Source organism: Carassius gibelio, chromosome B18 (assembly GCF_023724105.1).
Source record: "Carassius gibelio isolate Cgi1373 ecotype wild population from Czech Republic chromosome B18, carGib1.2-hapl.c, whole genome shotgun sequence".
Taxonomy (NCBI): domain Eukaryota; kingdom Metazoa; phylum Chordata; class Actinopteri; order Cypriniformes; family Cyprinidae; genus Carassius; species Carassius gibelio.
In genome coordinates this window covers 1,583,154-1,608,796 of record NC_068413.1, presented here as the reverse complement: position 1 = coordinate 1,608,796, position 25,643 = coordinate 1,583,154, and the positions used below count along the sequence as shown (strand labels likewise).

At 35.8% G+C, this 25,643-nt stretch overlaps 1 protein-coding gene across 4 annotated transcripts; it reads left to right on the top strand.

Annotated features, from left to right (window-relative positions):
* The first annotated feature begins 3,241 nt into the window (after positions 1-3,241).
* LOC127977713 (BTB/POZ domain-containing protein kctd15-like) lies at positions 3,242-25,639 on the top strand. 4 transcript variants are annotated; one of them, XM_052582736.1, is made up of 5 exons: positions 3,242-4,047; positions 6,378-6,553; positions 14,144-14,288; positions 18,293-18,598; positions 24,510-25,639. In XM_052582736.1, exons 2-5 carry the CDS (start codon positions 6,390-6,392, stop codon positions 24,663-24,665), a joined length of 771 nt encoding a protein of 256 aa, XP_052438696.1. In that variant the 5' UTR covers positions 3,242-4,047; positions 6,378-6,389; the 3' UTR covers positions 24,666-25,639. The 4 variants fall into 4 exon arrangements, with proteins under 4 accessions (XP_052438696.1, XP_052438695.1, XP_052438697.1 ...); XM_052582735.1 differs by lacking the exon at positions 3,242-4,047 and adding an exon at positions 4,098-4,304; XM_052582737.1 differs by lacking the exon at positions 3,242-4,047 and adding an exon at positions 5,102-5,361.
* The last annotated feature ends 4 nt before the right edge of the window (positions 25,640-25,643 follow it).

Below are 25,643 nucleotides of genomic sequence, written 5' to 3'. Positions count from 1 at the left end.
TTTGGATAAGTGTCTGCTCAAAGCAAAAAATTTAAAGCTTATGTAAATGTTTAACAAAAATAATTATGATCTTAAATTTGTTTGCAAAAAATCTTTCAACACTTAAAACTTTAATATTAGGAAAAAGTACACTGAAAACAAATGTGATGCTGTTTTTTAAGGTACTGTAAGTGGTTGCAAACAATTTATTTTAGCTACATTTAAATGAATTAAAAAATGTTGAAAGTTAGTTAACTAAATTTGTTTATTTAAATGTAGCTAAAATAAATTTATTGCAACCACCTACCATAATTTTTTTTTTAATTCAATGAATTTTTTTCAATGTAAATAAAGCGACACAATAAAATTGTTGAAGCTTTCATAGTGTACAGCTTAAAAACATTTTTTTTCAATAATCCAGTAGTTTTAAAGGACATCAAAACTGCAGAGCGGTTGAGGACTTCTAAAACACGTGTTCAGCTGAAAGTGTGTCACTGCTGGAGACTGCATCATTACTGCTGCAGCACTTTCAGGAACTTCATTTCTTCTCATCTTCATGAACTGAATTCTGGAAATTGTCTCCTGCTGAGCGTCTTCAGGTGGCTTCAAACATCTGATCAGACCTCAGCCTGCCTGACATTAACGTCACAAACTTTTAATGAGATTCAGACATGAACTGATGTGACTTCAGCGGCACAGAGAGTCACAGATGAGGAAAGGCGACAGGTTCTCATGGTCTGTATTTAGTGAAGTTTAATCAATCTATAAACACAATGGTTGAATAATGCAAGAGTTTTGTGTAAAAGATATTATTAACATAGTTAATGGGTGGACTCTAAACTATTTATGTGTTCTTCATTAAAGAATTTCTTCAATACAAATTTTGTCTTTTTTTTTTTTTTTTCACATTATAACTGTCTCAGAAACGTTCCCCCCGTGCCTTCATAAGTTTTTATCTAATTTTAAATGCATTTTCTGTAGGTTTTATACTCTTGTAATTAAATCTATCATAAAATGTTAATTTCCATAATTCAAAATACTGATAAAAATAACACTGATTAATAATAATAAAGCATCTAAGTATTATGATTTCAGTATTTATCGGGTAAAAATTGCCCTAATTTATTCACATTTGATTTGTAATCTTATTAAATGTAACTTAAATATCATACATTTAAATGTAACATTTATTTTAAAATCTGAATTTATGCATTAATATTTTTAATGATAACATTACGACATTAAATAATTATCTTACATCATATGTTTTCTAAATATTCCAAAAATCTGAAAAAAAAGAAGAAAAAAAAGTCTTTGTATTTCCAGCAACATCTCTGATTTTTTCCGTGCAGACTTTTATACTCAACACTGCTGTATTTGCCCATTAAACACTCTTCATCTTCATTATCATCACTTGAAAGGCTGTTCTGTGGAAATCACTGTCAAACGAATCATGACCCACTTCAGCTTCTCCTCTCACAGACAGCAGCAAAACCCATAAATTACAGGAATTAACTGATGGCAACGAAAGCACCCGGGGCAACTTTGTAAGCTGTTTAAATCTTTAAACTTACAACATCTTCTGCACACGGCTGAAACCGAACGCACTGCAGGGATGTTGTATTAATGAGGGGGAAACTAAACCGCATTCCTCCTGCGTTTGTAAGTCCTGAGGAAAACACTCTCTGGCCTCAGGACCAGTTTCTTCTGTGTGTGTGTGTGTGTGTGTGTGTGATACCTGCAGGATCGCTCAGCTTGCCTTCTTCTGTAATCAATTAAGCAGTTGTTTTGAAAAATATTATTTTGTTGTGCATTTCATATGTTAAGAGATGATTATCAGTTTCAATCAATTGAACTTTATTGCCATTAGGACTTGCAGAACAGCACTGCTAAAGCATGATCATTTATTATTAATACATTAGGAATCTAGGGATAATTGTTTGCTTTAATATTGCTATTGTTTTTTTGTTTTTACATTTGATATGTGAAAATCATACATTTTGAGTTTCATAGTTGCTTTACTCTTCACTCCTATGATAACAACAATTATTGTTCTGAATGTGACAACTTACCCCATACAGTGTGGCAACATGTATTGCTATTGGGGCATGTTGTCACAAAAGGTCAACTCGTGTTCGATGAAAGAAGTAAAGAAAATGCCTCTGAAACTCTTTTTGCCATGAGCACCGCACAATGATATTTTAATATCAATACATTAAAAAACACCAGAACTAGATGTTTGCTGTAATATTATTTCTGCATAGTTTGTTGTTTACATGCGATGTGTCATAAAATGACACATTTAATGTTTAAAATTGTCATAAAAATGGGTTTCAGAATGTTTTAACTCTTTAGAATTTGCTGAAACACACAGAATAATGGCAAGTTCCATTGTGACAACTTGCCCCATATAGTGTAGCAACATGTTTTGCTATTGGGGCATGTTGTCACAAAAGGTCAGTATGTGTTTAATTAACTCAACAGTTCTCCTAAACGTTCAGGAGTAAATAAATTTATTTATTGAAACTTTATTGCCATGAACACTGCAGAACCTTCTCGACAAATTCTGCATTTTTCTTTTAATTTGTTTTTACATTTGATGTGTCATAAATCATACATTTTGGGTTTTATGATTTTTTTATTATTTGCTAAAACTCCTATAATAATGGAAGAAGTGTGACAAAGTAGTACTATCGGGGTATGTTGTCACAAAAGCTTCAATGAACTCAGTGTTATTTTGTAAATGTTAAGCACTGTAGTATTTTTGTACTTGAGATGTTAACATTTGCGTCTGACTGATACAGATATTATAAAGAAATTGAATAAAAATGTGACTGGCTCCAGCATGCTATTCTACATTACTTGAATTAATTCTATTTATTTTCTCAATTGTATTACTGTAATAAAACGAACCATTGTTTTCTAATCTACTCTTTGAAACCCGAAGTTCCTCTGAACGGACACCAGGGGGCGCCAAACATCACGGAACGCGTCGCTCAGCATCAGTCCTGTACTGAGTGAGATGCACAGTAATTACGAGTCTCAACACTGCATCAATTATTCACACTTATTTACACGCGAATAAACAAACACTCGGATAAATAAATAATCGAGTACCTGCGCGCGGAAAGCGGCGCAGCTGATGCCCAACGCAACTCTCTTTATTTGTTCGCCTGCTGTTAAATAAATGAAAATCCGGCGCGAGAAGTGTAAGATTGTGTTTGTGTGGGTTTAAACCGACGCTGTGCCCCGTTTGCACGGGAGATCCTGCAGCAGCAGACATCTCCATCTAGCCGTGCGCAATAATTGAAATGGCGCATTTGGCTGCGGGCGGACTGTGAGGGCGCGCGCTGAATGATGTCCAGACGTCATTTGTTTTTAATGGCCTCCAGGAAATTTGCCATTACGATTCTCGCAGACATTCGAGCACAGAGAGGAGCGAGGGGGAAAGCGTTGCATGCATGAGCACCAGATCCAGATTTTCGCTTTGCAAAAAGAAAACTCGTCTTCTATCGCCACTTTATCAACAAGTTTAAGTGCGCCTCCTGCTTTCGCGAAGAGACTTTTACTCGTTCGGGGAAAGGAAAATGCGTTGCCTCTGTGAAAGAGCCTCGGGGAATATTACATCAGACGAAATGACAATGATTAAAATCAGCCTTTCTGCCTCTCCAAAGTCTCAGGAACTGCGTGGTGACACTTGCCTGATGCGTAAACCGTTATACGCTGAACTTTAAACCCTCACCAGCTATTTTTACTTTGCGAAAGAGCTAAGCGAGGCTAAATAAATATCGGGTTTGCATCTGTTCCAATGAGTCTGCTCGGGTTTGAGTTAATTGTCCTCTAATCCCGTGGTCCCAGAGGCGTTTGCGCAGCCTGGAGCCAGAATTCTTCTCTCGGCTCTGCTCTGATTTGGAGACGGATTATTGGCTTCCTTCTGCCCATAAGCACAGCAGCAGATTCACCGTGGCCAAGAAAGACAGTGGAGAGGCTGATATACGCGACCGAATCAGAGTATTAAGAAATAAGAAGATCAAGAGGACGAAGGAGAGCTCTGGTCTCGTGGAGAAGGTAAGACAGTCCTGCGCGCGTTTGCGCTCGAGCTCTGAACGCGTCCAGACAGCAGCAGCAGCTCGCTATAATCGCACAGACCCTCGCGATCCACGTTTTAATGCATTTTGACGCGCTTTTCACTCCGGACAGGAAGAGAATAGCTAGGCTGGATCGTTTATTGGATAGAAACTTGACGCGACGCGAACATTCATCTGGGAGACGATTGATCGAACCGGACTCGGAGCGCGAATCGGACATCTACGATGTTTGAAACGGTACCGTTTCCAATTAAATCTCATAGCTATCAGATGTAGAGAGGTAGATGATTCATGTGATAGCGCTTGAGCGCGACGCAGCGAAAACGTGACGCGTCCTCAAACGCGTCCTTTTTTCTAGATTTCTTTCTGATTCTGTAATCTTATTAAACGCCCTCTAGGCATCGAGAACCCGTGTTATCAGGAGGATGTATGCCTCATACCTGAAGCTTTAATCGCTGGGAGTGAGACGCCATGTTGTGAAATGATCTGAATTGAAGTTTTAACCCGTAGGGCACCGACCTGAAACCGGAGGAAGCAAGCAGGAAAAGTGTGTCTTGATTTCACTGTACGCGTAACACACGTTTCCCCAAACGTCCAAAAGGGAATTTAAAGCTTCCGCCATTGACTGTCGAGACAAGCGTGTTTGTGTTTAGGCTTCCAGTTGATTAAGGGTTTGCAAATCAACGGTGCGAGAAAGTTGTGTATGATTAGGCTACCTAATACAGGACACATTCTGATGGTTATTTTTGGGTTTATATTTATAATCTGTACTACTTTGAGGTCATAAACATGAATTTGTGCTCGACCTTTGACTTTTCTTTACTCTTCTACCTGGTCCCTTCTATTAACAAAGAGAGAGAGAAGAGGCAGATCCACTGTATTCCCTTTGCATTAATATCTGGGCTTTTGGTTACAACGCCCTGAGCTATAATGAGATGAGGCATAGCTTCAAATGCCAAAACGTCTTAAGTCTTTTTTTCCATTCAATGGAATCTGTAATGTATCATCTTGCTTGTGTATTAAATGAACATTAGTGCTGAGGGCTTGGTGGCAACACCCTGGAAATTTCTGCCGTCCGCCTCGAGCACATCGCCTCCAGCGCTGGAGCAGAGCGGAGCCCATAAAACCGCCTTCTGTTTACCATGTATGGTTAAAATAACAGCCGATGCATGGAAGAACTTGTCGTTGAAATCCCTTTGAACTCCAGCTTCACAATGAAGCAGTCTTTCTCATGACAACTGGAATATGTTAAGCCGTATTTCCATGTGGCCCTGCGTGATCCGGGCATTGTGAGGTAAAGTTTTGACTTGTATAAACAAGCCTTTGGGTTTGAACAGAGTCTTTTCAGTAGACAGTCTTCAAGTGAAGTTCAGGAGGAAAGTAGGTTTGTGTGTGAACGGTGTTTGGTTCAAGTTTGGACATTTTTGCATATCCTGAATACTGCAGGATGTCTGTGGATTTAATCTGAGCAGTAGAAGTGTAAAATGCACATCGAGACAAGCCTACATTGGCGTGCATTCATTTAGCAGATGCTTTAATCCAAACCGACTGAATGCCACAATCCAAAGTTTCAAAATGGGTCTGAAAAGAGCAAGAACAAAGTAATTTATTGACTATTGCAATTTGTGCATTGAAAAATTCAAGCTATAGTAGACCAGCTGGTCAAGATTGCTTGGGATCTACAAGTTTCTCAAAAATTTGCTCCGTTTTATGTGGTCCCTTTTTGTGCATTTAAAAAATTGCATTTGAGCACTGGGAAAGTGCATTAAAACTTTCAAGTCAAATGCATCTTAAAGTGTTTCTGATTCCATCATGGAGGTCTTAAATGATGCTGGAAGTCGAGCGATTCTCAGTTCACTAACACTGGATTCGTTGTAGGAAGTGATGCCTGGCGTTCCACGTGAACGCGCACAATGCCCTCGTTTCCCAAATGTTCAGATTGGTTGCTGAAGTGTCGGAGGATATCACGTCGAACACATAACACGACCTTTAATTAGAAACTTGCCGTTTTTTTCTCTCTCTTTCCCATCCCCGGAGGCGAACACCTCGCATATCTCTCTCGCTCTCGCTCTCTCCGCAGCGTTAATAAACATCCTCGTATCCTGCCCTCGGGCTGCACCAGTGAAAAGATGCAAACATACTTCATTAGAGCCGTGGCAATAATTTGTAAGCTAAATATGCGATGGGGCAGATGAGAAAACGATCTGATAAGACTCACACAGACGCTCAAGGTGGGAGAGACACTTAGGCACCGTGAAGACGCATCATCAGCATCATTTCTCCATGGCTTTCCCGTTTGTCTGTTTCCAGGAAGGGAGAAGCATGTCACGTCTGTCTCTGACCCGGTCTCCGGTCTCTCCTCTGGCCGCGCAGGGGATTCCACTGCCGGCTCAGCTCACCAAATCCAATGCACCCGTTCACATCGACGTGGGTGGCCACATGTACACCAGCAGCCTGGCGACCCTCACCAAATACCCAGACTCACGGTAAGACCCCTGACCTCTTATAAAGTTCAATAAGAGCATGCAATCAGAAGTTATTTTTGTGCACTTTGGTTTTTTTAGGCTGTGCAAATATTTGTTTTAGCATTTTTTTTTAACTATACAAACCATTCTTAATGGTTAGAATCAGAATTTTTTTTTTTTTTTTTTTTTTGAAACTGCATGCAATGGAGTTTTAAGATGCTCTTATGTTCGTGTAGCTCTGTAGAGCAAAGCAAACACTTACACATCAAATACTGAGACATGCACAAATGCATTAAAGTGTTAAATCGGAAATGATGCTAAATAAAGTGTTCTCAGATTGCGTATGTGATGTTAGTTAAGGGAGTGTTTGATAACAAACACTAGTCTGAGTGGTTTACTCAATTAGAGCTGATTAGAAGCTAATTATCTGTTCTGATGGCGTCTGACTTATGTGAATATGTCCAGAATTCCCTGCGACTGGCTCTGTCTGATCCACAATTATGACTTTATTAGGAGAGAGACAGGAATGGAAGCGCTGTGCTCGTTGCTCTCATCATAGAGTTGAGATTTAGTTTGATTTTAGAACAGAGAGAGAAAGAGACATGTTTGAACATTTAGAATATTTAAAACATTTGTAAGTATTATGACTGAAACACAATAGAAAAGTTTGTGTAGCTTAGAGAGTATAATTGCATTATTTTATTGATACTATTATATTTTCTCTGTGTTGCTATTTTTATGTTTCAAATGTTTGTGTGTTGTTAGCAGTGGTTAACACTGGTAAGCATATTCTATTCTATTCTATTCTATTCATTAGGTCACTTAAATCATACATAAAGATGTCAATGTCATAACTGAAAACGTCATTGCTTTAGAAACATCATATTATTTTGAGTGTCTTTATCTGCTCAAATCCTAACTTTTTTTCAGCAGTGTCTTTTAACTAATTGTTCCTGTGGTGATTTCTAGTGGACATATGAAGTCAGGTTGACCCTTTTTTCATGCATTTTCAATAGATCTGTTGTTCTATTATTTCTAACCGTAGACCTTGCACTTTAAAAGCAAATACAAAGCTTGAGTCACAAGTTCCATAAAAATATTTAGCTACACAATTTATTTCAACATTGATAATAAACAGAAATCTTTCTTGAGCAGCAAATCAGCATATTAGAGTGATTTCTGAATAATCATGTGACACATAATGATGCAGCTTTGATCACATAAATTGAATATTAACATATATTCACATAGAAAACCAGTCATTTGGAACTGAATTTGATTGATTTGAAACTGTAATAACATTTCATATTTTTGATCAAATAAATGCAGTCTTGGTGAGCAGAAGAGACTTCTTTCAAAAACAACAAAAAATCTTACCAACTCCAAACTTTTGTCCATCTAATGCAATGGCATTCATACAAGACTGCTTTCATTTGAGTCCACAAAAGACTGACCATCCACACACATTCACCTATCACACTGACGAGTGGGAAACCCACTCATGGATGCAAACACACACACACACGCACACACTCTCCCAGCGCTGCGCCTCAGAGGCCGAGCTGACAGCTGAGAGAGTCCAGTTAAAGAAGCTTAAGTTGATGGTGTCTTTTAATAGATTGATCCCTTAATAATGCAGAGCAGGAAAAGAAACTCGCTCTATAACTAATGTGTGAACATTCATCTCCCTCCAGCTCAGTCTGCTGAAGTGACAGGACATATGAAAGTTTCATGCTCATTCTGTGGGGTCTTTCTGACAGAGATCAGTAGCATGAGGGCAGTTGTGAACAGCAGCTAATGATCGGGATTGAGTCGAGCGTGTCATTAATTTATGCAGAAAGCATGCATTTCAGCCAGATTTGTTGACCTGTATTACTTTTAAGGTGTGACTTGAACAAACATAAAATGTTTGTTTTTCATTGCTCTTTTAATTATTTATTTTTTCAATATATGTTAAAATGTTTTTTTTATTTGGAATTTCAGCATAAGATCATTTGTAAAGACACTTTTTAATGCAAATTCACATTATAGCAACAACAAAAAAAATGCATGAAACAAAGCTAAAAAAAAAAAAAAAAGCACAAAAATGCATGAAAAAGATTTGCACCAAAAAAAAATTAATGTTAAGATTAAAATTAAAAAGTTACAATATTTGAAGTGAATTAATAAATACAATTCAAAAAGGTTTCAATGCATTGTAACACAAGGTTTTGACTCTTTGAAGCTGAACTTGTTTTCATCTGGAAATAATATCCGTTTCCAGTCGCAATTATTCACTACTAAATTTAGGGTGTAAATAGGATCCAAAGTGTTTTGTGACTCACTCATGTGATAATACATATGTGATCAGATTTGTAGACTTGCATCCTGGACCTTCCTACTCTCCTGTCAGTCAATTAAATTAACATGTATGCATTTAGCAGATGCTTTTATAAAAAAGCATTGTCACGGAGCAAACAATATTTAAAATATACAATGCCAGGTTTGTTATAAAACTAGATTAGTAAGTGAGCTAGACACTGCAGTTTTTTGCTTCTTGAATCATGCAGTCATGCATATTTTGTGAAGCTTTTTCAAGTAGGTGGTTGTGTTGCATGCATGTAATCTGGATCCGGATCAGTAGCAGGTGTGAACAGGACTTCAGTCTCAATGTCAGGTCAGACTGGTGTTTGTTCGTTCAGATCTCTCTTCTACACTGCTGGTCCTGTTTACAGAGGAAGTGAAGGCTGTCTGACAGGAAGTGTCTGTCTGAACCCTCACACCCACCGCCGGCAGGACAGATGCTGTGTGAGACTCAAACTGAAGTAGAGTTCATTTCTGTTTGCCTCTTTAAGAGACGCAGATTCACTGAACTGATGAAGAATCGCATGCATTCAGCTGCTGCTGCAGATTTACTGAAAGCAAACCGACAAATAGAGAGAGAGAGAGACAGACTGTGTTCACAGACTCTGTGTCTGAGACTGATAAGATGCATGACTAAAACTTTTCAGTCCTCTATAAAAAAAATGATATATATATATATATATATATATATATATATATATATATATATAATATTATTATTATTATTATTATTATTATTATTATTAGCTTAATACATTTATTTTTAATTGTTTTCCTTAAAAAAACTGAATAAATATATTTTAATTAATTGTAACTTTTATTACTACATTTTTCAGTTAATTTAGTATTTGTTGTGTGTGTGTGTGTGTATACTGTATATATATATATATATATATATATATATATATATATATATATATATATTAGTTCATACATTTGTAAAAAAAAAAATATATATATATATATATATATATATATATATATGGTTCAGAAATAACGCTAGCAGATTTTTTTTAATTTAAGAAAAAAAAAATATATATATATATATATTATTGATTTCAGTTAACTCTAAAAGTATTAAAAAAAATACATATTATAAATATAATAGATTTTTTATTTCAGAAAAATCTGAACTTGTAAGAAAGTTACTTTAATGGCTGTAAACAGTTTTATAGGTTTTTTTTATTACATTTTCATAACTTTTAAGTGTTGAAAGGTTAAAATCAGGAGAATTATACTTTTTTGGCTTCTGAAAGATGTCTATTATTCTTTCAATTATATTTAAGGATTTTTTAATTATTTGTGTTTTTAATACAATAAACAAGTAAATACTTTTCTTATTTTTCGTAGTATGTTTATGATTGAATTTAACTAAAACATATAAATTAGATTTTATATATATATATATATATATATATATATATATAATTTAATTTTAGTTTTTTAATCATATATTAAGTATTAAATATTACTTAATTTTTTTCTTAACTGACAGCTAGCTAACTTCTTGTTTTAGACCACATTTTGAAAAAAGTGAAGATTCACCACCAGAACCCTGTGAACTCAAATCCAGCTGAAGGTTGATCAAGGCCACATCTTTATTCATGTGCTGAATATTTCAACACCGATGAATCATGGATCGAAGAAGTTTAATTTTTCAAAATTTCGAGTAGTCAAAAGTGCCTCTAATTGAAGAATCGTCTTCATTCGTCACACACGGACTGAACCCTCTCTCAAAACCCCGTCACTTTGTGTTTAGTGATGCCATCATGATCAAACTGAAGCGTATTTACTGAATATGAGACTGACAACCGTATTCCCCTTCTGTGTGAACAGCCACAGAGATTTAGAGGAAAAGGAGGATGTGGGAGAGAGTATCGGAGAAAAGATGGAGAGAGAGAGAGAGAGAGAGAGGCGGGTGGGGGAGAGGAGAAAGAAAAGAAAAACAGGCAGCATTTTAATTGCTTTTTAAAAAAAGTGCAGATGAAAAACAGTGTTTGCCTGGAGGGGCATGGTGAAATTCTAGCTGGAAGAATTGCAAGACCATATGAGAAAGGACGACCGCAGGCGCTACAGGGAGATGAGTATTGGTTTTTTATAAAGCATTTTGCATCGATTTCCAAAGGGGGAAAAAGAAAGAGAGAGGAAAAACAAGAGCTTTAGAAAGTGCATAAGGTGACGACTATAGAGTAGACTTAAGAGTTTATGAATTACATTGTGCATTAAATAAAGAAACAGACTGTAAATACAGTACATGCACCTGGCAGAGCTCAGTGAACTGTGTTTGCAAATCACTTCCTTACACAGAGTCAATAGGCAACGTTCGACAATAAACGCCTTTATACCTCGGCTGTTGTTCGTTATACAGGCTTCGACAAGCAGTCTTTGTGCTTATGAGAGCCGTCAGCTGATCCTGGAACTGTAGCCATGATTAAAGAGGAGATTGCATCGGAGCGGCGATAGTGCTGTCGCTCTGCTAGGAACGGAAGGAAATGCTGATCGTATCAGAGTTCATAAAGAGAGCTGAAGTGCATGCAGAAAGATGAAGGTATTTCCAGGTATCCAGTGTATATCCAGTTATATAGAGTTAGCATTGAAATGTTGTGTGTCGTGCATTGGAAACGGGTATGAGATGTTTGAATCTCATAGTTTTAGAATTAGTAGATTAGTGAAGGAATGTATTGGAGACATGCAGTTTTTGTCTAGTGATGGACACAAACTCTGTTCTAAAACCTAGTGTGCTGCCTTTATAGGGAGCATCCCAAAAAATCACTGAACTTAAAAAGAGACTGATTTAATTTTTTTATTTTATTCTAATAGGAATTACAATAATTTTTTTTAAGCTTTTTTTATGATTGAAGTTAACACTGAAATTACAAAAAAAAAAAAAAATCTTTTTTTATTCCTATGATTTCAGAGTTAACAGACTCCTGGCTAACTTTTTGTTAAGTTTTCCTAAATCAGCTTTTTTTCAAAAAGTGAAAAAGTAGGTTTAAGTTAGATAACATATAATAACGTATTAAGAGTATTCGCTCCATTCCAAAACCTAGTGAGCTGCCTACATAGGGAGCATCCCAAAAAATTATGGAACCTCATAAGTGACTGATTTAATTTTTTGATTGCACTCTGGTTGGCATCAAATTTGGAATGACTTTTTATATATATATATATATATATATATATATATATATATATATATATATATATATATATATTAGGGGTGTAACGGTTCACAAAATTCACGGTTCGGTTCGATACGATACACTGATGTCACGGTTCGGTTCGGTTCGATACGTTTTAGATACAGCAAAATGTAAAAACATCTCAACTTTTCAGAATGCCGCAAGCGCACCGCGGGTCATGTGACAAGAACTAACCAATCAGCTTCATCCTTTCCCGTAACAACGTTGAGAGCTCAGCCAAGATGAAGGATCAGCTGATCATAGTTGTATATGGATTGCAATTTTGAAATAAATTTAGTAGCAGCGCTACTGCAAGCGATTTTTAGAGCTGCAAATCCATTTATCCTTCGCTGAAATTTCCGCGTCTCATGGAGAGAGCACGTCATTGTTGCTTAGCAAAGACAGACGCCTCATGAGCGCTTCTGCCCAAGCGCTTTGGAAAGGAGGAGAAAGACGCGCTTAGCGTTTTCCATGCGTTTTTAGGAGCGATATGTGAACGGCCCCTAAGGCGCTCGCTCACTCAGCACGCGCTGAAGGCTCGTTGCAAAATGTCGAATGCCTTTAACAGACCAGAAATATAAGATCCTAAAATAACCAACAGGTCTGGTGTTTGGGTTGGATTCCCTGTAAGCTATAGTTTCTAAATGCTGCAGGGATAGTTTGCTGCGTGCATGTTTCTCCTTTTTTTCGTCTTTTCCCAGATAGTACTGACGCATATATCCCAGATATTCCCGCTGTTTTTTTTTTTGTTTTTTTTTCCCGCTGGTGTACCCTGTCATGTTGCAGATGCGACATACCGTTGTTTTTTTATCCACCACTCTCTTGCCATCACCATTATAGCTTAAAGGGAATCCAAAGTGCACCCAAACACCAGACCTGTTGGTTATTGGAGGATCTTCTCATTTCTAGTCTGTTAAACGCATTGGCTATTTTGCAACGAGCCTTCAGCGCGTACTGAGTGAGCGAGCGCCTGCTGAGTAGCCTAACATAAACATATAAGATGGTGTTTTTTTCTTCTTCGGGAGTGTCAGGGGCGTTGCCTGTTACGTTGTTTGGGTTATTGGGCTACCTTGTTGAACGCATATCATTATATTTCTCTCTCTCTCTTTTTTTTTTTTTTTCAAATATAATTAATTACTCCAACGAACCGTTCGGTATACATAATGCGTACCGCGTACCGAACCGAAAGCGTCGTACCGAACGGTTCAATACGAATACGCGTATCGTTACACCCCTAATATATATATATATATAACAATTTTTTTTTTTTTCAGTTAACACGAAAACTAGGTGTTAAGTTGTCCTAAATCAGCTTTTCCCCAAAAAAATGTGGGGGGAAAAGTGTGACTGTTTTGAATTTTTACTTTTACTGTACTTTTACTGTAACTGTTGGTCTGAACGAACTGTTTATTTTAACAGTATTTTGTAAATCTGTTGTTTTGTCTTTTTAAATATGCTTAAAAATAAAGTTCTTTTTTTTGGCATCAATGGTTTCATGAAGAACATTTAACATCCATGGAAACTTTCCATTCCATAAAAGAAGAAGTTTATATTAATAAAATATTCTTCACAATAAGAAAAATTCAAATAAATGACATAAAATGTTAGAAAATACATTAAGATATTTTTGTGTGTAATGTAAAGTTGTTTAGAGGAGACTGTAACTAGGAAAAGCATAGTCATCATGTTTTGTTGCACAGGAAACTTTCAACTGCAAATACTCCACTAGTGTTTGCTTAGCTAATCGCTGTTACTCATAATGACTGTCTAGTTTACATATTCTAATCATCTGCAGGCTTTTATGCGACTGTCCTGCTTTATGACATCATGTGGGAGTTATTAATTGGCATGTGACAGTTGAGATGATGAACCGGAGCTGCGACTGTATTAATCTCACAGCAGAGAAGGACTTGAAACGCTTTTCTCAGCCACTCGAATCCGCCTGAAGCCTCTTGTTTCAGAAGCAAGCGTTAATGCGTTTTTGGCCGGCCACTAATAAAATTGAAAAATAAATGCTAATTGTTTCATGCATTTAAAGGAGGCTGGCCTCACTCCATTAACTGTGTGTGTGTGTTTACATTTTCAGGATCAGCCGCCTGTTTAACGGAACCGAGCCCATCGTTCTGGACAGTTTGAAGCAGCATTACTTCATCGACAGGGACGGAGAGATTTTCCGTTATATTCTCAGTTTCCTGCGAACATGCAAACTGCTGCTGCCGGATGACTTTAAGGTAACGGCGTTACTCTGTTTGAAGCTTGTTCTTCAGTGGCTGTTTGGAGTCGAATGCATGTAGTGTATATGTAGTGCACACTCTGTAGTGCGTACAATTAAACAAAATAGTGTGTGAAATAGCATGCAGCAAGTCATGATAAATGTGTGAAAATGTGTGATTATCATGCTGTAGTGTCGTCACATTGACATTTTTATTATATACTTTATTAATATTTATATTGCATTTGTAAGTTTTTATATTTTCTGTTTACATTTTTATGTCTATATAGTTTTTATTCATTTTATTTCATTTTTAGTTTTACTTATTTTGGTACGTGGAGTTAAACTCAGAGTTATCTGAGATAACATATATTTATACTTTTTATTAATAATTTTTATTCTTTTTTTATTTTATATTTTCTTATATTTTTATTTGTAAATTTTACTTTAGGTTTCAATTTTAAATTAATTTTTATTTTAGTTAGTTTAAAAAAGTTTAGAAAAAGTTTGCTTTGGAAACTAGGTGAAATTAAAAAAAAAAAAAAATATATATATATATATATATATATATATATATATATATATAATTTTTTTTTTTCAAGTAACAAAAGTTTTTTATGGTTTTAGTTATTTATAAAACAAAAAAACAAAAAAAACTCAATACATTTCATAAATTTAGCAAGCATCATTCAGTTATCATCTTGAAAATAAATAGATTATTTGGATTTTAAATAAATTATTAGCATTTATTCCACTTGTAAATGTTAGGAAGTTGTTGATGCATTGCATATTGAGATACACTATACATTCCTCCGTTTGATCTCCATGTAATCTCACTGCTATCCGAGAGAAATGAAAGAAATCTCATATGTGATTTGTATTTCCTGTAAAACTGCTCTTGTATATATACTTCACATTCTAGCCATTAGCGGTCTTAGTTGTGCTGAATGAGACAACTGACTGTAGAAGATGGTTTATGCTAATGTGCGCTGTAGCACCCCTTGTGGTAATACTGAGAATGCAATGCATTTTCAAGCTGCAGGTGAATTTCAGGTTGCATTAATGCACAAATTCAACTTCTCTTCACATACTTGCAATAACAGCTCTTTCATGTAATTATGAGTTTTTGTTTTAACCGTCAAGTGGTGAATGCTAGGACATACTGTTGGCCGTTTGAATTTTAGTCCTATTGTATTTGGTAGCTCCGCCCACAGTGCGATATCATTGGTCGAAAATCAATTTAAATTTCTGTTAAGTATCAGATATGTTCTGATTGGCTGGGATTGTAGGCGTGTATCGAGACCACAAAAAGTAAATAGATGTTTGCATTGTATAAATATGTTTATGGCTGATTTATCTTTGTGGATTCACTTTTGCTGTCCTCTTTTGAGTCGCACAAAGAGCCTAGTTTCGACCGGTTTGATCTGCTGATCAGCGTGTGTGAAATCATGCAGAAATGCGAAGCGGCAGACGATGGTGTTAAGCGTGTCTTTATCTGTGAGGCATCGTGACTGTCAAGGCCTGAGGTGACATACGTTTCACTAAATCAGTGTGAACATGGAGCTAAAGCCGAATATGTTTTGCATCTCTCACTGAAAAAAGCATCATTTGTACCAGAGATTATCAGCTAGGCTGCTCCAGTAAATAAAGCATGATGCTGCTGGTGTTTGACTTCTGTGGCAGTTTTAATGAATGATCCCTTGATTTCAGAATAGCATGCACTGATGATTAATTCCTAATAAATCCAGTGAGTAAGACCGTAAAGATTTACTTTTGCGCCATGTTGGATCTGACCTCTACATCAGCATGTGTTTGACAAAATCAAAGAGAAATGGTCATCTCTTATACGTATTAGACGGAGACAGGGGAATATCTCAGTCTCTCTCTCTCTCTGTCTGTCTGTGAGATGTTGTCTTGCCGGTGGGCAACAGAATAAGATCATTATTTTGGATCACTACAGGCCTGTCGGATCGCCTGAACATGGGAATTCATTCTTTCTATCAGCTCGCTTTCTTTCTTCACCTCTCTTGTATCTGGCTCTTCGTCATGTCGGTTGCATGAGGCTCGACTATAAGAGAACGAGTTACAAACAGGGACCCAGGCGCATCTTTTAATACCTCAGCGTTCCCTCCAGCACTGATGCACCGCATGCATTTTATCATCAGCATTTCGTGAAGGGCAAAAGAAACGAGCGACTGAATATCCACATGTGGAGGCTAGAAGCATGTTCACACCAAAGTTATATACACTTCTAAACATTTTTCACCTGGTCGCTTACAACGTTTTCAAACAATCAAAAATGGTTTTGCAAAACTTATATTGCATGCATTTTATATTTTCTGCTTGCTCACTGCAAAATGCATGCATTTATAAGATATTACAATAAATTATAGCATTCATTACAAAATCATTATTTTGTGTATTTATAGTTTTTTGTAACTTTTATTGCATGCATTTTAAACTTGCAGCCTGTGTCTGCAGAAGAATGCAGAGAAACTGTGTACACTTACTCAAGCGGTTTAGTTACCATTCAGGCTGTGTGCACTTCATGACTGTTCATATCAATCTTTATGCAGATTACTCTGCAGACGTTGCACACAAAACTGTATCCTCAGTTGAACTCCAACATTTTTCCTCCCTCATCCACACCTCGGCTCCTGATGGAGAGTGGAGGAAGAATAGTACCATCTGGACTTGTGGGAAATTAAGGGGAAACAGAAAGGGGCAATAAACCCCTGGCAAGACATCCCCGAGAGGAAGAGAGCGAGCGTTTGGCAGTCTGCTGTTGTCTGCCTGGATAAAGAAACGCTGAAGCCTGGAGGTCCGTCACTGACGGGCTCCAACGAGCACATGAGATCCTGCCAAACGTCTTGACTGTTGCCCCGCGGGCGGCACTGATACCCCTCGGAGCAAAACATGCCACCCTGCACCCCAGACGCGCTGCTTTTTAAAGATTCACTCTCTTATTGGCTTTTATTTATGTATTTATTTGTGTTGTTGCTTTATTAGCAGCTTTCGCAGTAAAAGCATCCAAATCGCTCATTAAATATTAAACTTCAGCGTGCAACTTTCCTGCAGTGTTGCATGGGGAAACACCGCTCTTATTTTATTTACAAAGTGTAAACATGTACACACGGGCAAAAAGAAAAGAGCAGTATGCATGTATGGAGGTTAGAAATGTGTGTTATATACATTAGTAAAAAAAAATCCCTTATGATGTCCATTTAGAATTTTTTTCTGTATTTTCTTTTTTACTTATATTGCATGTATTTTAAACACTTTCTGCTTGTTCATTGCAAAAAAATAAAAAAATTGTATATATATTTTTCAATAAATATTGGAAAATAAATATATACTAGATTATATAATATATAGAATAAATAGCATATATATTATAAATTATACCTGTATGTAAAAAAAAATTAAGAAAAGTGTAAACATCTTGCATATACAGTACTTATTGTCCATTAAGAAGACAATAATTAATTATTCTTTAAAAATGTTGAAATAAAAAGTAATAAATAAAATAAATCTCACCGATCCCAAACATTTGAATGGTAGTATGTATAACAAATAAATAGACGTGACCCTGCCAGGAGCACAAAAGCAGTTTTAAGTCTCTGGGGTGTATTTATAGCAGTAGCCAAAAATACATTTTATGGTTCAAAATTGTAAATTTTTCTTTTATGTCAAAAATCATTAGGATATTAATTAAAGATCATGTTCCATGAAGATATTTAGTACATTTCCTACTGTAAATATATCAAAACGTAATTTTTGATGAACAATATGCATTGCTAAGAACTTCATTTGAACAACTTTAAAGATGATTTTCTCAATATTTAGATTCTTGTGCACCCTCAGATTCCAGATTTTCAAATAGTTGCATCTCAGACAAATATTGTCCGATCATAACAAACATGCATCAATGGAAAGATTATTAATTCAGCTTTCAGATGATGTACAAATCGTGCTCCAGGGTCACAAATGATAGATGCATATTCCTCATTTGTGTGTGTCCAGGACTTCAGTCTCCTGTACGAGGAGGCGCGTTATTACCAGCTGTCCCCGATGATCAAGGAGCTGGAGCGGTGGAAGCAGGAGCGCGAGCAGAGGCGTCTGGCACAGCCCTGCGACTGCCTGGTGGTCCGCGTGACCCCTGACCTCGGCGAGCGCATCGCCCTCAGCGGGGAGAAGGTGCTCATCGAGGAGATCTTCCCTGAGACCGGCGACGTCATGTGTAACTCGGTCAACGCTGGCTGGAACCAGGACCCGACCCACGTCATCCGCTTCCCTCTGAACGGCTACTGCAGACTGAACTCGGTGCAGGTAAAGCCATGTGCTGCTCTCATCTGTCTGGAGTGTGGTTGCTGTTTAGGAAACAATAGTTTGTCATTCTGTCTAAATGTTTAGCAACTTGAATAATAAACTAGTTCAGTATCACTGGATTTTATTCCAAAACCTATCTAGATAGGATTTTTAGCACCGCTGATGTTTATTTGTTTGTTTTATTTAATAAAAAAATACAGTAAAAATTTGAAATATTATTCAAATTTAAAATAAATATTTTCTATGTGAATAAATGTTAAAATGTAATTTATGTCTGTGTTCAAAGCTGCATTTTCAGCATCATTCCTCCAGTCTTCAGTGTCACATGATCTTCAGAAATCATTCTAATGTGATGATTTACTGCTCAAAAAATATTTCTGATTATTATCAATGTTGAAAACAGTTGATTGGCTTCATATTTTTGTGGAAACCGTGATGCATTGTATTTTTTAGGATTCTTTGGTGAATAGAAAGTTTTAAAAAACGGCATTGATTTGAAATAAAAGTGATTTATAATATTATAAATATATTTTATTATAAATATATTTACTTCTGAATAATTTAATGCATCCTTGCCAAAAAGTAATAGTTTCACTCACAAATAAATTAATAAATTAACACATACTTTTTTTGTAAGTGATTGATTCCAAACTGTTTGAACATTAGTGTATGAGCAATTAAAAAAAAAAAATAATAATATAAATAAAAATAAAATAAAGATGGGGGAAAAAGAACTAAATACACGCACAAATCTAAAATGCATGCACAAAACAGTACTTTCCATATGAATTAAGGTATTTCTTTTATTAAAGAAAAGTACAAATTTACAGACTATTGAACAGTAATGTATTTTGCATTGCATGCAATCCCAGAATGCACTACTGCTCAGAAAAAAAAAATCATGATGGATGGAGTTAAGAGACGTTTTAAAATAAATGAAAAGTATTACTTAAATAATCAATTACAAATAGGTTTTAATATATCTATTTTACAAATTTAAAGCAAACTATTTACCAAATAATGTGTTTGCATGATGTAGTTTTGAGCTGATTAGAGTATCATGTACTTAACTTTGCAGCATGTTATTATCAGACTATTAATTTGATTTGGACACCAATTTGCATGATAGAAATCATTATACATCCTATCCACATTAAAGCTAATGGTATATTAATGAAAAGAAGGCTCAATCTGTATTTCAGACACACACTTTAACACACACACACACCTGCACAGAGCTCCCAGAGCATGCAACAAAATGCCTTTTCATGTGCAGCTGATTTTTTTTCACTCCCTCAAAAACAAAATGCAAGAGCAAGAAGAAAAGAGAGGCTAGAAAATGAAATGCATAATTTACACGTTTCTCCTTTTTAAGACACAGCGCTTCCCTTTTAAAAAAAGACTCCAACGTAACAGCGCCCAGAGCGGTTGAAATACACGTATTGCATTTTTTAATACCATACTTACACTTTCTCAAACAGCCTCAACCCCTTTATGCTTCTTTTATAGATTTCTAAATGGCTTGCGATATAATTAATTGGCTGCATCAACTAACACAACATTTTCTTTCTGTGTTTCCAGTAAGAGCGTGTCCCTTTCTGTCTGCCCTCTCTTTGTTTGCTCGCTCGAGCTCTGTTTCTTTTCTAAAACTAGTGGATTTGTGTGAAGCGATGAAGCAGGTCTTTTTGTTTCCGACAGGTTTCTCTAACACTCGTCCACTGTATTGAATCATTGGGATCTTTTGACTATGCATTCTGATTGCTTTAGTGATGAACGATGCATGGCATGCTGCTTTAGATTATGGGGAAATGAGATTAACGCTGCTGTCTGTGTTTGAAACAGCCGTCATAACTAGAATGTAGTGATGATGTATTTTTGCCTTAATTTCCAGAAAAAAAAATATATATTTTTTTTAATAAAATCAAAGACAAATTGCATGTTTTAAGCATAAAATTCATGTTGTTGGTAAAATAATAAAATACTTTGAAAATGATTTAAACAATTGTTTAAAATGAATTTAATAATGAATTTAAATTTATATCATTTCTGGTTGCACAAAATGCAATTCATAAAATACAGTGCAATCAGAAAAATAAAACAAAAATAATTTCTTTATGTAAAAAATCTCAGGTTTAATTATTAATTAATTATTGAATTAGTTCCTTGCCATTTTTTGTAATTATTTGTGAAATTTACTATCAACTTCTGAGTGAAAATGGCATTTGAATAATTTTTTCAGTGTAATGTACAAAAATAAATATTAATAATATTATTTCATGATAATTGAGATCGTATTATATTTTTATTAATATTTAGAAATTTCAATTTCAATATGTCAGGTTTCATGTAAAGTTATTTTAGTACATCAAATGAAACTAAATTAAAGTGAAAAATGTTGCCTTTGCAAATAGCTGAATAAAAAGTTTCTTATTTTATTACTTTTAATAAATAAGTTATGATTTTTTTTAATGGTTTTAATTTTAGTTTCCGTTTTAGTTGACTATTATAACCCTGAAGTTAAATGCAAATCTTATTTCTGTTCTAACAATTTTGCTTTTCAAGTAAATGTTATGTTTGGTTTTGAGAATTAAATGTTTTTTTTCGCAGTTTCTCTAATTGTGTCTGTGACCTTTTGACCTCTAGAATGAGTGTTGCTTGTTTCAAATCTCACTTTAGTATTTTAAGGTGGATGTAGATGGAAAGGGTGTGTTTTCTTTTTCCTGAAATGATTTTGAACATGACTCTCCTGTCGGTTGACTCATTATTGAGTGTATGATACAGTAATCCAGTCTCACTGTACGACACAATACAGCTCTGATCTGGTTACTGGCTGGAAACATGGCTTCAGGCAACTAAAGAGCCACACCTCACCTCAGACAGAGGACAGAGCTCATTAACAGACTTAAACCAGTCTCTGTGCTTCGTTTTAAGTGTGGGGGCTTTATTTTACATTATATGTGACCAGATGTCCTCAAAATGATTGTCAAACCTGGTTTATAATAATAAATATATGCTAAAGGGCTCAGAACACCCTTGGATTAAACAAGTAGCAGACTTTTAAAAGAGTAGTTGTTGTGGAAATTCTTTAAAAGAGCTAATGCAAACTAAGTGAATGCATTTGCACGCTTAATTACATGTTATTACAAACATATAAAAAAAAAAACATTTAAGTTTAAATTTATATTAATTGCAATTAGTTGCAAAGAGTTTTTTTATGTGTGAAATAGGATTTATATTTTGAATTATGGCTCTAAGCAATAGCGTGCACAGACATTTGTATTGAAAATGTTTTGATTTAGTGCATTTAAAATATTAACAAATATATTAATCAATTAACACTACAGTAAAAATTATTATTGGTGCTTAACATCTACTTTAGTGTTATTCACCACATCAAAATAAGTATGTATATATATATATATATATATATAATGATAATACATTTTAAAGTATACTTCCAAGTAAGTATTTTTAATTAGACATTTGTTATAAAGCAGGGTTATTATACTTATCTAAAAAAAAAAAGTTACTTTAAAGTAAAATAAAATACAAAAAAAAAAATCAGCTAGTTACCAAAGCAGTATTTCTGATAACTAAAATTTAATTAAATTAATTACAATTAAACCTGCAATTAAAAATACATAGTCATGTATTAACAAAAACTACTAAAAATGACAAAAACACTTAACAAACTTAATTAAGCTTTAACTAAAATTGAAAATGCAAATTGAACCAAAATATTTATAAAAAAATTAAGCATTTCAATTATACCAAAATAAGTCTGTTACGAAGTGCGCTTTTTAACTAGTGTACTTAAGAAACAGTCACGAAAGTCTCTTTAAGTCCACTTAAGTGGCATTTTGTTTAATTAATATCATATTATCTAGTCCAGTTTTTTTTCAATATAATTTTAAGATTTGAAGTACATTGCAAGAACACATTCAATATAGTTCAGTACACACTGCTGTAGCTTTATTGTGGCTAGTTTAGCACTATGCTAACTAGTGAAGTTCAGCTTTTAGAAGTGGACTCGTTTAGCTTGAAAAGGTGAGAGAAGAAACTAATAATCCAGCTGGGAGTGAAAAATCACAGAACAAGTGAAAGCACCTGCGCTGAGACAGAGAGAGTGAGAGGACAACACACCACACGCATACGTGAACCGCTTCAGAGAGGAAAAACATTTACACACACACACACACACACACACACACACATGCTCATAGTGTCCCAGAGATGAAGCTGTCCGTCTCCGTCCATATCTCACAGTGATGGAGGACCGGGATCAACACAGACTCTGGTGAACCTCCATCAAACTGACAGACGTGCCACAGATACACGAAACAGAGCCGCTCACACACACACACACACACACACACTTCATGTTCCTGCTGCAGTTAAATACGACGTCACTTGTCTACTGAATGTTTAATCTGCTTCTGCTGTTATTTATGAGCAGACAGACTGATTCTCCTGAAGTTGCTGCTGAAAACAACCAAATTAAATCACCGAAGCACGTCTCCGGTCACTCATTTGTCTTCCCTCAACATGAGCTGCACCAAACGTGTTAAACCATCAGCATCCATGTTTCTTATTGATGCCGTATCATGCACACAAATAAAGAGCTGTTCGAAAGTTTGGGGTCAGTAAGACGTTTAAATGTTTTTGAAAGAAGTCTCTTCTGCTCACGAAGGCTGTTTACTTGATCAAAAGTGCATTATTAAAAATAGTTAAATATTATTGTGATTCAAAATAACAGTTTTCGATGTGAATAACTATTAAAATGTCATTTATTTCTGTGACACAGTGCTGTATTTTCAGCATCATTGCTCCAGTCTTCAGTGTCACATGATCTTCAGAATATGATGATTTGTTGCTCAAAAAGCATTTCTGATTATTATCAATGTTGAGAACAGTTGTGCCGCTCAATATTTTTGTGGAAACCATGTTTATTTTTAATTTTCTTTACTGTCATTTTTGATAAGTGTCCTTTCTGATAAAAAGTATTCCGTTTCTTTGAGAAATATCTTACTGACCCCAAACTTTTGAACAGTAGTACATGTCATTGACTTTAATGTATTAATTTATTTAGCAGACACTTTTATAAACTATCATATATTTTATACCTTACCTAATGTGATATTAATGATATTTGGTTTGTTTATGAAACTCTTTATAAGTTTTTAACAAGTTTTACTCTATGTCTGAGGACATTTTCAAAAGGTTGCCTTCCCAGGTATAATGAAATACGTATAATATCTTTGTCTGATTCTCCAGGACGAGTGTGTGTGTGTGTGTGTGTGTGTGTTTCTCTCTCACCTGTCTGTCAGGGACACACACGTTTGTTCTCGATTGTCTTTGCCAGGAGTCAGACTCACTGTGAGAGATTCCTGCTATTAAATATATTTTTAAAACTCTACTATCTATCTATTACAATATTACAATAAATGAAGAAAAAAAATGAAACATTATTAGGTCATAAATCAGATTTTGATAGGCTTTTCCGCCCACATTTGCATTTATCCTAACATATATTTTTGTAAAAAGGTTGAATCTACTGTATATATATTTTTAATATAAAAAAAAGGCATTTAGAATTTATTGTTGACAACATTTTTCAAATAAATGCTGTTCTTTTGAACTTTCTATTCATCTGTGAATCCTAGGAAATAAAATGTATCTGTTTCCACAAAAATATATAACCGTTTTCTGCCCTGATAATAATCAGACATGTGACACTGAAGACTGGAGCAATGATGCTGAAAATACAGCTTCGATCATGAGAATAAATTACAGTTTCACAGATATTCAAATAGAAAACAGCTATTTTAAATAGTAATAATATTTCAGATTTTTACTGTGTTCTTGAAGGTAATATGTTAGACTGACAGTGAGTGTTCTGCGTGTGTTTCAGGTGTTGGAGCGTCTCTTCCAGAAGGGTTTCAGCGTGGCTGCGTCCTGCGGCGGCGGCGTGGACTCGTCTCAGTTCAGCGAGTATGTTCTGTGTCGCGTGGACAGGAGGAGTCAGTCAAACACACCCATCAGGATAAAGCAGGAGCCGCTGGACTAGAGACACACGCTCAGGCCCTCGGCCCCTCGACACACACACACACACACACACACTCAGCGTTTATACAGGGAATGTAAGCGAACTGCATCAGAAACCCAAAGAACTCCATCAGGAAATGAGTCCCGCCCTCTTCCACCCAAACAACCAATCAGAGATCATCCTCACGCATACGGAATGCAGGCTCCGCCCCTCTGCCAGTGCAGTGTGTGTGTCATGATCTTATGATGATTCCGGTGCAGTGCTCACAAACAAACAAAAACGCCATCATCAGGGGCCGGGGGTTCATTTTTTGGATTGTTTTTCATTTCTTCAAGACGTTTTTCACTCCCTATAGCACCATGGTGTATGCAGTTATCAGTACTAGGCTGGAGTCTTGTGTTTATTTCTTTTGTTACATGAAGGATGATGGGAGGGGCGTTCTGAAGGCACTACGACTGAGAGACTTACCTGGCAGGAACACGCTATTACGCCCTCGGGCCGCGTGGCCGAGCAGTCTGGGGTTTAATGCATTTGCTGCTGAAGGTTTCTTTGTTTAAAGGAGCTGCAAGTAAATGTGGCTGTTTCTGAAGCCAGAGCATTAAGCATATCCTTAAACATCTGAATGAAACGAGTTCTGAACTATACTGTACCTATACAATGAGTCGTGTGTGTCAAGAACAAAATGTAAGGAGCTCGAGGTAAAACATGGACTGATGAAGACGTGTGTGTGTGTGTGTGTACCGTACGTTTGCACTTAATTGTGTCGTGAAAACAAGCCGCATGCGTGTTTAAAGATTCAGTGGAAATTGACTTGAGTTGACAGAATGAGGGTACCAACCATGATGCATTAATTTTTAAACCATCTTTGCGAATGAACAGTTGTTATTCATCAGCCCAGTTTTAGTCTGAAGTTGTCCGTTTTCTATTTTGATGTCGAAATGTGTTCGGATGCGGAGTAAACGGTGGATGCGTTGTATAAAAGGTCACTGATTTCATCAG